Source organism: Anticarsia gemmatalis, chromosome 9 (assembly GCF_050436995.1).
Source record: "Anticarsia gemmatalis isolate Benzon Research Colony breed Stoneville strain chromosome 9, ilAntGemm2 primary, whole genome shotgun sequence".
Taxonomy (NCBI): Eukaryota; Metazoa; Arthropoda; class Insecta; order Lepidoptera; family Erebidae; genus Anticarsia; species Anticarsia gemmatalis.
In genome coordinates this window covers 5,364,551-5,381,927 of record NC_134753.1, presented here as the reverse complement: position 1 = coordinate 5,381,927, position 17,377 = coordinate 5,364,551, and the positions used below count along the sequence as shown (strand labels likewise).

Genomic DNA, 17,377 nt, shown 5'->3' with positions numbered 1-17,377 from the left:
ACCTAACTATTGTCTACAGTTTTCAGAAAAAAAAGCCATAATAATTCACAACGAAAAAAACAATAACAAATACGTGTAATTATATTAAAACACTTAAGATTATTACATCATACATATCCATAAAGTATCGAAATAAAATATAAGAAGAAGGATTTTTAAAAGTGCCACTCTCTGACATTGCCCTGTATCCAGCCCACGGGCGAATTACCTTCCAGTTGTACACGGAAGCTTACAAGTTACTAGTGTTTTTTACTGTGTCATTTCAACATAAACAAGGGCAAGTTCAGCCGCAGCTTTATTTATACAGCGAAAGTATATCGTCACATGTGGACATGCCCTGACATTGTACGACCATTTACGAGAATGAGGTCGCGAACATTTTTTTTTCTTTTTTTTTAACTAGATGATATTACTTGCCGTCCTTCCAGCCTACATTTTTTATAGACTAATTACGTTTGTTTTAATGACGTACTTAATTACAGTCGTATACAACGAATTCTTTTGTGATTTTGCAAGATTCATTTAACTAAACGTATTTTGGAGGACGTATTTTTAATTTAGTGAATGAAATATAAAAAAACCTCACGTGTATCACGGGTCTTTTGGAGTCGTGCGTCGCGAAATCTTTAGCTTTTTCCTGTACTTTTCATGTCCGGCTTTTGAAGTAATTTGACATAATTCACAGAAACAGACTGTTAATTTTTTTTTTATGAAGGACAGTTTTTATTTGCGGATAAGTAGACAAAGTTCATTGACTTGATTGTGGTTAAATATAATTGGGCGTAGGTAGTGATGACACATATATCTTGTAGTGGGTTTATTCTACATATCAAGAGGGCTCTTGGAATATATCAGGGTTTTCCGCCGGTTTTCCTACAGGCCTGTAGTGTGAGCTTAAAGTGTGTTGGGTACACTTGAAGCACTCGTTTATATTAAGCTGTTTACGATGTTCTTTAAACTATTTCCTGTCCCTTATAGCAGACACAATATACAAGCAATTAGTATGTAAATGCATGGGAGAGAATTTCTTTTCACGGATACGTGTCAAAATTTTTGAATAGATATTGTTAAGCGATCCTAGCGTATTTCGAAGAACTATTTTAGACACCTAACTTAAAATTCCGTATTTTCCTACTTTTCTTCCATTTCTAACCTTAATATTTAAAAAAATCTTCAGATTTTTTGACATACGTGTTTGATTTTTTTTATTGTAATCTCAAGCCTCTTCTGATCATATATAAGTAGTATGTCGTTATGTACCATTTATAGAAACTTCACCTTATTTATAAAAAAAATATACTAAAAGTGCGTAAAACGTTGACACTAAAATATTTCTTACAGTGTGTTATATTTTCGTGAAGATTAAACCTTTGAGTAAAAATTTATAAATGTAGGAAAAGTGTTTCAAGCAACCGTTTTTATGACTGCTTGTTTATAATTATAAGGATTTCGATCGTTGGTTAAACCCCCATATGAGTAATTCCGGTAAAGCAAAAAATGGTAGGAAATTGAGAGTAAAAAATGTTTGATTACAATACCCACTCCATTTTTTTTAACCGTGATAAGATAAACATACCTTATTCGATGGGAAAAAGCAATACCAAATGTAAAGATTTTATTTACTTTGTAACTAGATACTTGTTTTTTATTTACATGTAGAGTCACTATTAAATTGTTGCTGCTTCTTAATTTAAAATATCACAATTATTTTATATTATATTTTTTTTACGTGTTAACCGGTGGTAAGTGCACGGTGGTGCAGTTGTCACGGTAGTAGGAGCACGTGGTGCAGCGCGGGCACTTCCCGCGCGTGTCGGAGGTCGTACCGTTCTATATAATGTGAACACGTTGCCCCAGCGCTTACTACCCGACTCACGCGCACGCCGCCAACATCCACCCGCCACAAAACACTAACACTGTACGTAATACGAACATTTTTTTACGATCCAATTTTGATAAGATCGGATTCTGAAGGATTCCTTTCGTACGCGTATTGCTACACTTGGAGGTTTAAACACGTGATCTAATAGAATCAGTTACCGGTTACCGTGTTAGTAATTGTGGACCCACCACCGCTTTGCTTGCAGCGGGAGCGGCCTGTCCTGCAGTTCTGCGCTCGCCACCGTCAGTCGAAAGCATCCGCCATTCGGACATAGTGCGCGCGCTACTACAGTGATACTGTGACAGTGACAGACCGATTAAGCACATACATCATGAACCACTGCGTGAAAATCGTGAGTACACTTTTTTTTGACCATGTTCGAGTGAGCGGTGACAAAAATGACAATGTTGTCGTTTAGTGTGATTTAAAAAATTGTGTCCGTGCTTTGTTCGCAAGACCTTAGTTAAACATTTTCAAGAATACGAGCCGTTAAAAAAATCAATGCTAAATAGAACTCTAAACAATTGTCGTAATATTTGTAACTGCAGTTAAATCGACGAGGACAGTTATCAAAATAGTATTATGTCTATACACATAATCGAATGTTTCGCGGCTATTATTTTAGTTTGTCACGAAAGTACAAGTGTTGAAGTGTCAATGATCCAGTTTTTATACAATTGTGTCAAGTTCTTTAACACACGGCTATAAAAAAATCACGTAGTATGATGATCATGAACAACAATGACGAAATAGTAATTTGTAGTTTACGTACGTTACGTTTGAGTAATACATAGTTAGCATTAATCAGTTTGTGTGAAAATACGGTGCGTTGTTTAGCAATGAATGATAATGTTCTTTTGTGCTATTTTTATCGTTTTATTACTTTAAAAAATGCCGGGAAATAGATCAATTATCATAGAATTTAAATTAATTATTATACGACGAAGTTTTAATCTCAATTTATTTATATTTCAAACCAGAAATGGTCTGTATTTTCCGCATGTTTTTGCTTTAATATTATAATCGACCTAAGTAGAGTATATTTCAGGTTGTACATACCGTGACATTGTTAAAAATGTTGATTAATCCGTATCCATACATAACTGTTGTTGTTCGTTTTCTCATCTTACATAAGAACCAGTTTTCGTTGACAAGGATTATCTGAAGCTATTTAACTTAACGTAAACTTATTTATTAAGTATGATGCAATTGAAGATAAATACGGTTAAATGATGCAATCAATACACAAGATGTTGATTGGAAAACTATAATATATTACGGTTAGAAACTACAGTAACGTGGAGAGAACTTTATTTCCGACGTTAGAAAAATGCTTTTTGTTAACAAAAGTGAGTAAGGTTATACGCTCTTAATTAGCATTAAATGGTAGATTTGTATATATTTTTTCTGAGTAAAAATAGCGACAGTATAGTTCTTTTATTCGGCGTTTAGTTGATTCAGAGCATAACGGACAATATTATCTATTAGGATAATAGTACTTAATATGAAATGAAAATTTCCGTCATTGTATAGTGATTATATCGGGAGGACAAGCGTAGCTGTGAATTAATGTAGTGTAAAAATTGCTATATAATTCTTTTAAAATCGATGCAAAACGCAACGCAAGAATTTAAAGTTATCGGCTTTAATATGAATTAAGAATCAATAATAAGGCATTAAGTGTCTAATATTAAGTAACTCTGTAACACATTACGTTGAACTAGATCGGAAGTATCAAACTCATTCATAAGCCTTTCTTTAATTAGAATTCATTTATTATAATTTATTTAAACAAAAACACAGATAAAGTAATGTAAGATTAAATTACGTATTGTGTAATTTTTATTCTGTATAAATTTATACTTATTTCATCGTATAAAATGTAGTTTTTTGATAAAAATAGATACATACAAACCCGAGGGTGTAGATAGAGGTATACAAAATATACTCACGTTTCGCCATTGACAATGTAAGTCCCATGTAATGGGGGCGAGCCTATATAGCAAACTATATACCGGGTACATTACCAAACACCGCTACTATTGAGGAAATTCTAATATGAATGAAAAAAGACGGTGTTAGTACTCTTAGTACTCATGATCGACGGTTGGATATACTACCGGCAGCGATAAATAGGTAGTCAAAAGCAGTCAAGTTTAGGTAAAAGTAAGTCTAGATAAATTGTATTTGCTGTCTTTGTGAGTCACCAAACTAGTTAGCATTAATCATTGTATCGGTTGCTTTGAACACGGATTTCCGTGATAATGCTGTTACCAATTTGTTGATTTATTATACCATAATATAATTATGCTTTCCTGTTCGCTATTTTAATATATTAACTATGTTAGGCCGTATAAGACTAGTTATTTGCATATGGTCATAAAAAATGTATGATATTCAAAGGCCATTTTTCAATTACGTGATTTCGAAGATGCAGAAATTGCTTTGATACCTATTGCTTTTTTGTATTATAAAGGCCTGTGTTCGCGATTTCAACAGAAGTGTTCCAAGTAAAAGAATCCAGGTTGTTTCCCAAATTCATCAAAATCCATAACTCTTTTTTTTGTAAAAAAATATCAAATTTTGAGTTCATTAGTATAAGTTTACTTACTACGTAAAATTAGTTAGTATAATTAATAAAAGTCAAATATTGCCAAACATTAATTTGCTATTTCATGAAAATAATTGGACTCACTTACCCGTGTACTACCTTTCCGATTTACATAAAATTTAATTGAAGTATTTACGCAAATATTTCAAAATTTAAATTACAGGTCAAAATTGTTTCATGTGAAATTTCATCACTTTGTTATTGAAAAGGTTTTGAAAAAGAAAATGGTTTATATTTTAATTATTTGAGCCTTCGGATGTGTCGGAATTTTAAGCAGTCTTATCTTTCAAAGCAGATACATAAATCGTATTGTAATTAAAACCAAATTGCTTAAAATATGCAGTGATGAAGATTCTGATAAGATAACAAATTCTACTTATCTCTTAGAAATCTATATTAATTTGTAACACTGGTAGTTGAAGATAAGATATGCTAAATCCTTTTACGGAGTTTTGATTACCATAGTAAACTTAATCAATGAATCAGAAAAACATATTAATATGGTAAATAAATGTATAAATTATCGGGTAGGTGTATGTCAGAGATAAAATAGGTCCTCTTAATAACAGGGGATATTTATTAATAGGAAACATATTTAAGAAATTACTCTATATTTCGATTGACCTTTCATACAGTATTGAAAACTGGGCTTCTAAAGGGAAAGTTACTACAATTCTTTTACTGCATACTTTTTTCAACAACTTTGACATTAGCTTGACCATTAACCACACAAAAAGATCCATAATACAAAGAAAGTTTGTGAAATATTTCGCTTAGTTACACGTTACGCTGCGTTACGTAAAGAAGTTCCTCAATTTTTTTGGATTGTCATCCTTTTGTTGACTTTAACGAATGTACCAACGTGAATACAAATAAAGAATACTTAGATTTGAAATCTTGATATGCGAGTGTTTTTTTGCTTATTATTTTAATTGTATACAACGCCTTTGTTCCGCTAAAGTTGTTTAATACGGAGTGTGAAAAATGGATTATTGGATTAAAGAAACATTTATTTACATACAAAGTTACGATGGAGCCGCTTATCGCTAGTGGGCACAAACAGAGGGTTAAGCAACGCTTAGCGCGGTCATTCTTTAGATGGGTGATCACAAATAACACTTATTTGAACTGAGGGTCTCCGTGCTTCAGAGGGCATGTAAAAAGTCGGTTCCGGTGGTTGTCTACTAAGATAACAGTCGTTAAGCCATGTCAAAGGCCTGTTACGAGGCTTATACAACTTTGACTCTAGGTTGACCACTAATCATAAAATAGTTTACGACCAATAGTGAAATTTCGTAGTAATTAACTATTAAAATTAAAATCCTGTGGTAAAATTGCATAGTTTTACAGTACTTGGGTAAATCGGAATTAGATTTATTACCAAGATACACTCAATGAAGACATAAAACTGGACTCTTTGTACACTTTCCACGGTCTGTTTTTCTTCACCTAACTAGTTTAATGTAACCAAAAAATTGTCTTTTTTTGTAATCAGGAATTAGAAAATATGTAAGGCAAAAAAAGGACTAAAGAAAAGGAATAACTACAGTTCAATAATATCCCCTTTAGTTTTTTGGCGTTTCTGTTCTTTGCCAATCACACGTTACGTGGATTTCGCCCAAATATGTTCTCTCAAAAACGCGACATTGGATTTGGCTGATATTTTTGAAAAGGTAGGTAGGTAATGTTTAAAATTATTTCCCAAATAAGGAATCTAGGCAAAAACTTATCTTCTAGTAGTTATAGACCTTACTCATATTAAGGTCTAACAAAGCGCCATAAACCGTCAGTGCTGTCCGTTCTATAATATTTAATATCTATTATATCGTAACAGCAAAATTGTTAGATATCAAACTAATCCAAGTAATAGTTTCACAATTCATATCGCTTACTAGTACTTAGATAAAGTCCGATAGCTTTGTAAAGAGCCTTGTGTACAAGATGCACAGGTAGAGAAGTTATTTAAAACTTAGATTTTAGAACACCATTTAATCCGCAGACTTATTTGACGGGAATTTGTCGGTTTTCAATAGCTAGTTTTGTAGGGTACTCAAAGGATAAAAATGGGGACTCTTATTAAAGATTTTTGGATAAACACAAATTTCACGCTGAAGCATTTAGTGAGGGGCGGTAATGAATCCAAAGACAAATGATAAATAACAAAAACACATAACATTTCTATAAATGTCGAGTAAATTGGCGTTGAATTCATTTTTTATAGAAAACGGGCGGTAGTCCAAAAAAAGTTGGGACCCCTTGCTCTAGTTACATCTTACATACAAAGGGCCTCTACTAAGTTGTCGGACTACAGTAATGATCTACCGATAGGCTTGCAAGAGATCGCGTTAGATAAAGCCTGCCTACATTTCAAACTCACAGAAAACCACTGGACATTAGAATGAGTTTAGCTTCAAATTGCAACTTAGTTTAAATTACTGTTTGCTAAAGCTGTGATTCTTTGATCAAAGATTTATGTGATTGGTTACAAAGTGATTGCACTTGTAGATCGGTATTTCATTTTGTGAAGCGGTTTTCTTGGGAACTCAGTTACGAAATACAGATAACTGTAGTTTATTTATCAAAAATCACTAATATTTTGCGCGTTGTTTTTATAAGGATAGTCAAAGTTTCATAGATTTGCACGTACAAACGAATTAACGAAATAATCCTTGAGCTTTATTTTTTCTACTTCAACTATTATCACACAGGATTTTTCGCTCTATCTAAAAGTATTTATTTAGATAGTTCAATGATTTGCCTCTGTAAATCACGTTCCAAATCATATTATCTATATAAAATATCACCTAACTGCCGTATGGGAGTAACATAGTTACATTGATAGATGGTAACATTGAACTATGACTTACATTGTGAACTACCGTGGGTTCGTTCGAGAAACGATAGGACGTTAGGTGATGAAAAATCTGTAGCGAGATTTCTTACCCTCGGTACCTACTATCGAGTTGCGAGCGTTTGCTTTAATATTACTTGAAAGAAATACATTTTGTGGAATACGTTTCATTCAATATTTTCGATAGCTACGTGGTTGACGATAGTTGATAGTGCTAGGAAATCGCTTTTTTACATATGGTTATACATTTAAGTATAAGCTTATGTACAGTATATAACCAAATGTATTTTTAATATGTGTGTTTGTTACGATTGTACCAAGTGGCGTTCTTTAGTTTCTGCCTATCCCTGTGGAAAAAAGGTGTGATATTATGTATTTATGTATGTATATAATACGTTTAAAACAACATTATGTATTGATTCTTTGAGGAAGGTGGACAAAGACGTCATCACTAAAATTTACGAGTTCTTATATCCATTTGTTATTTAAAATTATTTATAAAATCTTTTCAATAACTATAATAGACCACATTATATTTCAATAAATTTAAAATTATAGTTTTCGGAAACTAGTGTTTGAATAATTTAAATATATTTACAAGTTTACATATTTTGTATACCTATTTTAGTTTATTGACCTAGTGTTAATTAAGTGTTTCAAATATTTAAGTTATTATTAAGATTTTTTTAGTTTTGAAGGTTGTACCTAATAACCTATAATAAGGTTGTTTTAGTAAATGTGACTTAATTTTTTACACATTTGACATTTTGTTGCATATTATTATGTTTAGTTACACTCCAATTTACATTCTATTTGAGTAACCTTGGTACTTGCTCGACTATCGATCGACAAAGGAGTTTTATTTCGATTCAAAACCAAGAATAGCCTATCTACGTTTCCTAGAACGTTTGCGAAAGAAATGTTCTAGTATCTTTAATTTAATTTCACGACCTGTCAGTCTATGACAAATGATCTTAATAATAAGAATAAGAACCAAATCAAGAGTGTATCATTTTTCAATAGGCGTCGATTTACTTAACCGCTTTATTATAAGCATGTGTGTTTAGTTACATCAGAGCAGACAACGGCTACGTTTCCTTATTGAGCAATATCTGAACATCGTACACAGACAATTAATATCAGAGGCGATGAACACAATCTGCATGTGCTGACACAAACTCCGTTACGTGTACTACGCTTACACGCTTGCATTAATCAAACAAAAGTATTTGATTAATTACGGCCAAGGGTGTCGTTGCGTCAAACAATGGTTCGCATAATAATTGCTGTATTTTTTCGTGGCTTATTCGCATATCTTTGTAATTCATGATCGCCAGATGATCACCGGGCTCGTGACCGAGATAATATGTAAAAAGCGACCTTCACGACTCACGGATGGTGGGTGAACGACCTAATTTGTACTGCAAACGAACCGTTTTTATAACATGTGGGTTAATTTTGTACAAGCCTTAATGATCTGTAGCCATTATCTGGTCGTTGGTTGATTATTCTTGAAGAGTAATTGAAGCGTATACGAGACAATGAAAACCATTTTTTAGACAAACAATTGGTATCTCGGAGAATTGTTAACAAGCGGTTGTTAGACAATAAAATTGTGTTTCCACATCTCATATGTGACAAAAATAATAGTGCTTTAATGATAGGGTTAGCGAAGTATTAAGAGCCGAGTCGTAAAGTATTGTGTAACACAGAAAGCGCATTCGTAAAATGTAGGTAGAAAGCGAAATTGCGATTGCACCGTTACAACGCGTGTTTGGGCTTCTGTTCCGTTTCTATGGGAGTTTATACACTAAATCTGGTCACGTGTACATATGATTGTATGCAGAACATGAACAGTATTGTATAATAGAGATATTATTCATTTTTGTATGTAGTTAGAGCCCATAATCTTTTTAAATCACTATCCGTCTATTGTACTTGCTAACAATCTTGCATCTCAGCTATTACAAACTCTACTTTTACCACACAATTTGTCTAGACGTTTATCAAAACACATTGTTCAAGTTTACTACATTAACTCCTTATAGAGAAAGCATTTAGATTTGAGGTCTTGATTAAGCCCTTTGATAATAGACGTACTTCTGTCTATCAGGTAGATCTAACAAGTAACGTCAAGGCCTGTCATAGGAAATACCTTCGAAAGATTCCGTGTACCACACGCCGAGATCTCAGCCCATATTTAGTAGTGGATGTTCAACATGCAAATGCGTAGAACGATAGCAATTTTCTCTATATGGTATTTTTCCTGTTGTTTTCGTCAAATAAAATTGTACAAGTACATTAAGTGCATTTTATTAGTTTCTTCACTAGGTGGTAATAACATAAGTAAGAGAATCTCAAGTCCAAACGAGGTTTTAATACCATAGTTATGAAGATGTGTCAATGTCAGTCATTGACGTCGGCCTTCGTGTAACGACACTATAATCGTGAATAGACGAATTTTCCATTGTAAAATCACTTGGCCACTTCCTTTTTCTAGATCCAAGTGTTCTGGCCTTATGTCAAGGCGAATTTAAATATGTCGTATCGCCTTAATGTCTGTGGAGACCTTATCGTGTGTTTACATAAATGTGTGGCCTCGTGAGTGTTCTGTAATTGACATCTTCCAATACTCTGGTTTGTTGGCTTTTGTTTTGTTTTGTTGACTATTTGCTTGCGGCCAGTATTATATTTTGTGATTGAGTTTAGAATAAGATTGGTTGCTACGTGACACTTGGTTTAAGAGAAAAATAAAAAGAGTTTCTAGTTTAAAAAGAAATGATACCGGGTGATAATCAGGCAATTTTTTCTTATATTTAGACAGGTATCTGTCTAATTATACTATAACCAGCCATTAATGAAGTTACTTTCTTGACTATTTAAAAACTTAACTTTTTGGCCTCTTTGTGACGTTACCGCATTTGCTGATCTAGGTTAACATTTAGTCAATTAGCTCTAGAATAACTAATTAGGTTTAAAAATAACACTTAAAATAAATTTTCATACTTACTTGCCTTGACAATAAATATATCTAGTTCTTTATCAATGAGTAAGCAGTATATAAATAACTATCGGTCGATACATATACGGGCATTCGAAATAATGTCATAGCTGGCTTGTTTATATCGACTTTACTTGCTTACCTTTACCTAAGATACAAGCTATCACACTGCCCAATTTCGTTCGAATGTTTGAGTAGTTTAGTCGTAAATAAATAATAGACCGACAAACATATAGTGCAACAATTTAGTATAGAGCTTTAGTATGATTTACTGATAGATACTAATAATCCTGTGCATGTCTGAAATAGAGTAGCCGAAGCCTGCAAATGCCCGATTTATCCTAATTTTTAGATTTTGTGTATCTCCGCTATCCGCAAACTTTGCACATAAGGCTCTACCAAGTTGTCGGTCTATAGTTCCTATTGCATTAATACATTATTAGTATCAATATTTCGAAGTAAATATCAAGCCTCTATATAGTACATAATAAACGTCAAATAATATTACATTATTATGCTAATATTGTTATATAATTTGTCAATAATTCATGGTTGACTCTGCTGTGATTTTCGCAACATCTTACGCCGTTGATGAGATTTTTTTATATTTTTTTCTTCACTGATGTAATGGAGAGAGCGGTGTGTGACGATTTTGACGATATATTTGTATGTAAGTATGTATGCTCAAGTTTATTAAGTCGTTAGTTATGAGTTTTAATCGCATTCGTATGAGTTACACTGGTAATAACATTAGTTTGTAAATAAAAATTATGGCGAAAAATGGTTAACTTCGATATCTGCTATGATTTTGAGATAAATTATTTTCTGAGAAAAAAGATTTAAGCCAGTATGTATTTGTTACAATTAGAACCAGAATATTGTAGAACGATAAAAATATCATAACATTTGTAATACAAGTTTTTGCGGTTTTATTGATTATACAACTAATCATTGTAAGTACTAGTTATTATGACATGTATGTAACAGGATGCGTAAGAAATAATAAATCGAATACAGGTTTATGATTTCGCAATTAAAGTAACACATTTGTAATATTGTATAAACTTATTTATACTAAAATATCATTAATATATAATAAGCCTATATAAAAATCTGGTAATCCAATCGCGTCACGAGAACGAGCATAATCAAGATTAACAACGTTTTTCCGGGGACACCAAGGTCACTTATTAGACGAGTTAATCAAAGGAACTAAAAATAAACAAACAATATGCATATAAAATCGATAAATATATGGCGGTAGTCGGATGCGGAAGCTGTAGGACCGGTCCGGCGCACGCGCCCCGCCCGGTCATATGAGCATGTGTCTGCGAGCGCGCGCCGAGCTTCCCGCTATGTGACGTATGTTGCCCATTCATGGCCCGAGCAGGCTTTTTATCGCGTCACATAAGCTCATAACAGGTTCAACAACTTATACGTTAGATTGGTTATAATGTCTGCAGAAAGCTATTAAATGCTCCAAGTTTCTATGATTACTTACTATCGAGTTTTCCATTCGTTCCATAATATTCGGAAGTGTTTTCCACGCTATCGTAATGTATTCTCAAAATAAATTCAATGTTTGAATCTATAATTTAATGATTTATTTTATGTACGAATTATACATTATTCATTATGTCGTCATCAATGATCCGCCTCAATTTATATGTAGTACTTCCTAAACTTTAATTGGATAATATTTGCATAAATCAAGTCATTTGACGCAGTGTAAAATGATTATTCTAATATATATTTATCGGACATAACCTAGTTTTACATGTCGAGTGCTTAGAATTATAATTACTTAACTTGAATAATGACAGTGTTGGACCGGAAAAGTGGAAAACGTAAGATTACAACACGCTAAATAGATACATAACCGAAAGTAATGGATGACCGAAATTGGATGATATATTCAAAATACATGGACCGTTGAACGAATAATTACGTGCTTGTAACAAGATTAATAGTTATATTATGTACGCTGTTTTTTTAACTGCTGTTAATGGCTTTAAAGTACGAAAATAGACATTAAAAGGTATATTCCCGGTGTCCACCCCCTGCTTGTCCACCCCGGGTGAACAGAGACACAAATCTTTTAAAAAGTTCTCGGTGTCCACCCCTGGGGGACAGTGAGAATTAATTTTAAATTATTCCCGCTGGCCACCCCGGTTGGACAAAGACACGAGTTTCATATTACTACTCTCGATGTTCACCGCCGGTGGACAAAGCCACTGCTTAAATAAACATTCTCAATGTCCACTTGCTGGAATTGGGTGTAAATAATTATAAGAAAATTAATTAAGTAGGTACATAGTTTAATCATATTATCAACATCTTTTACTTTTGCAATCTACACAAATAATTATCACAATAGGTATTAATCAAAGTCACAGATAAATCTTTACATCCTCATCCTTTCTAGAAATAAATCAGTATTGAACTACCTATCGTGTCTTTGTCCACCCGGGGTGGCCAGCGGGAATAATTTAAAATTAATTCTCACTGTCCCCCAGGGGTGGACACCGAGAACTTTTTAAAAGATTTGTGTCTCTGTCCACCCGGGGTGGACAAGCAGGGGGTGGACACCGGGAATATACCCATTAAAATCGCCTTACACAGGAACGTGAAAAATGGGCAAAGCAAATTTGGAAAATGGTTCATATAACGTTTTCAAGCCACTATTGCAGATATAACAACAATTCTATCCATATTATTGTTGTATGCCTTTCCCAGTGCAATCAAAGTAAAATTATCATAATCTGACCACAGGTTGGCATTGTATAAATCGTAATGAAGAACGTACACATACATTAAACGTTATCACGGATCTTTAAATACATATGTGAAGAAAAAACACGTCCGTAATAGAATAATGCAGGGAAACACGAGAATGTATGAAATCCGGCCGGATCGGTAGACCGCACTCTGTACAACTTAGTATAAACTACAAAGGAATGCGGAACCGTGTGTAATAAATATTCGTGAATTATTTGACTTGCACTGGTCTTGAGAACGATTGGGACAGTCTTGTTATGTCTTAGAGAGGTTTATTGGTTTGGGTGACTGAGCTCCAAGGTTTTGTAGCGAGCAACTTCAACGTCACGCCTGCAAAGCATGATAGAACAACGTTATATGGAGTCAAGCAGAGTTCGAAATATTAACAATAATTAAAAGAATTGAACCTCCTCCTTTTTGGAGTCGGTTTTAAATTGGGGAGAAAGAAGAAGAGAGGAGGCAGATAGAGCGAAAGAGAAAAAAATAAAAGGTGAGAGGATAAAGAGAAGAGAGACGGTACATCACAAACGGTAAAAGAAAATGAAACTAAAAATACAGTCAGATTCAAACTACGAAAGGTACTCGTGAGTGCAATGAAACATCGTCTTACAAACTAGTTACGTTTTACTTCGACTATGTAGCAGGTGCTTATCACATACCTTGACCACTTACAAGAAAATCATTTGATACTTTGTAATTCTTGTAATCGTAAGAGAACTAGTCTGTCAGCGAAAGTCAACAGACCTGGAGGAACGACCACCGTAGTCGCAACATCAATGTTAATGACCCTAAATTGCCCTTAAGTAAATCATTAATTTGACGTATCATAACTCAGCTAATCTTACAGTGTTGGTCGTTAGAGTATGTCAAGCCAATTTTGATTAATATCTCTTTGTTAGTCGATTCTCGAGTGGTCAATCGAATAACGTCGTTTTTGTAGATATTATACTACTAATATTATCAAAGCTAAAGTTTGTGAGAATGTATGTATGTATGGATGTTTGTTACTCTTTCACGCAAATACTACTGAACCGATTACGATGAAATTTGGTATATAGGTAGCTGAAGACCCAGAATAACACATAGGCTTTTTATCCTGGAGTTTCCAAGGGATCGGGATTTACACGGGAAGGGTTTCCACGCGGACGAAGTCGCGGGCGGCCTCTAGTAGTCGATAAATTACTGGTATCATGGTTTAATGTGAAAACGAATCGATGATATTGTAATTTTAGTGGGTGATAAATCTTGTTTAGTGTAGCTTTTGAAGGGTGTATTATTTCCGCCTATTTCTCATAGAGTTTCAAGCTTAAAAGTGTTTTACTATCATTACCGTGATTGTGTTCACACGAACTGCAATTCATTGTATCAAAGTTGATTTTATAGTTGCAATCGATAGAGTAAAAGTGATAGTGTTAGAGAGAAAATTTCGTAGTTGGTATTAAATATTATTAAGTGGTTTTTTTTTCTTATCCGTTAACTGGACTGTTAATTATTAGTTCAAAAGAATAAAATTGTGTAATGTCAACAAAAAAGTGAAACTTTCGGAAGATAATTTTGAGACGTCCTTCACGGACATAATGTTGGCTTTGATATAATAATGTTTTATGTAAGACGAAAATTCAAGGGCGTTACGGCCTTCTTGATTTGGCGCTTTCGTTCCAATTGTGTCCAAATCATTGTTGACGCCCACACTTTTGTACATAGTTCCTGTCAATATAAACGTTTATGACCATATTTCTATATACACATAATCGGTTGTGGTCAAACATAGAACGGGTTAAGTTTCCTATCAAAAAAATATCAAAACTGCTTCAGTAGTTTTTAAGTTATGCGCAACCAAACAAACAAACACCAACAATTTATCGATAGTAATCGAATGTAACTAGTAAATTGTAGCAGTAAAATATCTTGGACATAGTCTAGAGGTGTGGCATAATGATGTTGTATCGAGAACTGCAATAGTGACGTACTCTTCACCTTGAATATGTAGGTGACACTCAGAACAATGATTAGCATCGCTGCGTATCTGAAGATGGATAATCAAAACCGTTTTTGTTTCCGTTTTTTGTTCAACCAATTTTAAACAACGACCTTCGTTTTTAACCGTTTTATAACGATAACTTTAGACTGCCTCCGTGGCGCAGTGGTTTAGGTCATCACGCCACTACCATTACGTCGGGAGGTCGTGGGTTCGATTCCCACACGGTACAATTATTTGTGCGATCCACAAATAATTGTTTCGGGTCTGGTTGTACTTTGTGTCCGTTGTATGTATGTTTGTAAAAGTGCCCGCGAGACAAGAGCAATTCTTAGTGCGGGAGTTGTCTTAAAAAAAAACTATAAGCTATTTTCTAGTGATGATGAATTATAATAACTGTTATTTTTTGTTAAAGTAATGTTTGATCCGTGTACGTGTTTGTTTCATTAATGTCATGGTTTTGTACAACGGAAACGACCTTGCGAAAATTGTTTTTATTTTTATTATCAAGAAAGGACTATGTAGAGCGGTTGTTCACGTGTTATCCTTCTCGATGTAATTATTGTATAACAACATTCTATACTATCTATATTACAATTCATAAATGTCAATGGCATATAAACTGTATATGTTTTACTGCGAATAGCCAGCTTTAAGAACTTTGTATGGAACGGGAAAAGTATCATTAATTTTAAACTTCCGACTCATATGATAATTAATTGAGTGTTTCATAATACATGGGAAGGAAGGCTATCGTACGTTTGATTTGAATTCCTATGCAATACGAAATTTAAAAAAAAAATATCTGGAAGTTGAGTTAGAGTAGGTTTTTCGATAGTAACGTTGATGAGGAACGGTTTCATTTTCTTTATTTTTTGTAGACGATTTGTATGACAAAAATGTTAATGAGGGTGAAGTAAAATCAGTTTTCAAGCTTTTTAGCATGTTGTATTCTTTCATCTTTGCTCTACCTCACGGCAACAATGCATGATTTGATGTTCATATTTATCTACCCGTAACCCGTAAGTTTAGTTTTTTAATAGTTTGTACGGTAAAGAGTAATTGTATAACGAAACTGTATGTAAAACAATTGTCATATTTCACTACAAGACGTTATGCAAATATATCGTTAGTGCTATATTTATACAAATCGTACAGTTAACGACGGAGACACTTGTGTTACATGCTATTTGTTACTCTACGTAATAAATGCTTGAACATAATAGTTCGTAACAGACTCATAAATCACGTACTGCAGTTAACCCCACTTTGTACACACGATATACATGTCTTTTATTAGGTTTACTTGTGATTTTATTTGCAAAGAATTAGAGCAATGTATGTGCAATTATTTTATCGCTTTAAGAGTTGGTTTTCTGGATATTTGGTTATATGTACAATCTTTATTATACACGTATTTGTAGTATAGATATTCTATTTGTAAATATAAAAGTTGGTACGGAAAGATAAATATTCGTGTTATGCATACAGAGACTCCGTAAACTAAATTAAGGCAAAATATACTTTTGACTCCGAAAAATCATTCAACACAGGCCGAGGCTCGCATCCTTAAATTATTAACCCTAATATGTAGTTGTATCCGTTTAAATATGTTAATGGTTTAGTTAATAGACAGACTGTCGGACATACAGTCAGACATAATGACTGTCGTACGAACACATAACCTTACACAAGCTCTGATAAGAATCAATTATCGTCTATAATCGGTGAAACTAGATTTACGTTGAACGCTTTATTTTTCTTCACGTTTGACCGTGAATGGCATCCGGTATTCGTGATAAAAATCATCTGATAGTGAACACCGAATAATTATCTGAGCACCGAAACATCTTCGACGTAAATTGCATACAAACCAATTATTTGGTTAACGGTATATTCAAATTATGCAAAATATCTGCCAAATAATTTGTTACCCAACTTCAGCATTACGTGCTAAATAGCAGGTCTCAGAATTCTAGTTTTCAGACTGCATTGCGTGGTTAACTGGTATTAATTTTGTTAAGTCGCTTCTTACTTGATTAGAAGTATACAAATAGATACTAATTTCTTTAAAAATCAATGTTTGCTCGACTATTTCTAAAAAAACGAGTATTTGCGATCTTTTGACTGGAAATTAGTTTATTCTCGTGAGCTACAGACAATAGGCCTAATGCGATTAAGCCCTTAGTAATTATACTTGTTTCATGTATTTAACAATGCTAATAAAACTCGTCGTCTAACAATTTCACGACAACTGAGGATGTATAAAATTAATT

At 33.5% G+C, this 17,377-nt stretch overlaps 1 protein-coding gene across 1 annotated transcript in view; it reads left to right on the top strand.

Moving 5' to 3' along the window:
• Positions 1-1,812: 1,812 nt before the first annotated feature.
• LOC142975456 (uncharacterized) overlaps positions 1,813-17,377 on the top strand; it is a 52,900-nt gene continuing 37,335 nt past the window's right edge. Inside the window, exons 1-2 of the mRNA XM_076118301.1 lie at positions 1,813-1,918; positions 2,088-2,234. Of these exons, the coding sequence (XP_075974416.1) occupies positions 2,214-2,234 (21 nt within the window). The 5' untranslated portion in view covers positions 1,813-1,918; positions 2,088-2,213. The remainder of the gene's footprint in view (positions 1,919-2,087; positions 2,235-17,377) is intronic.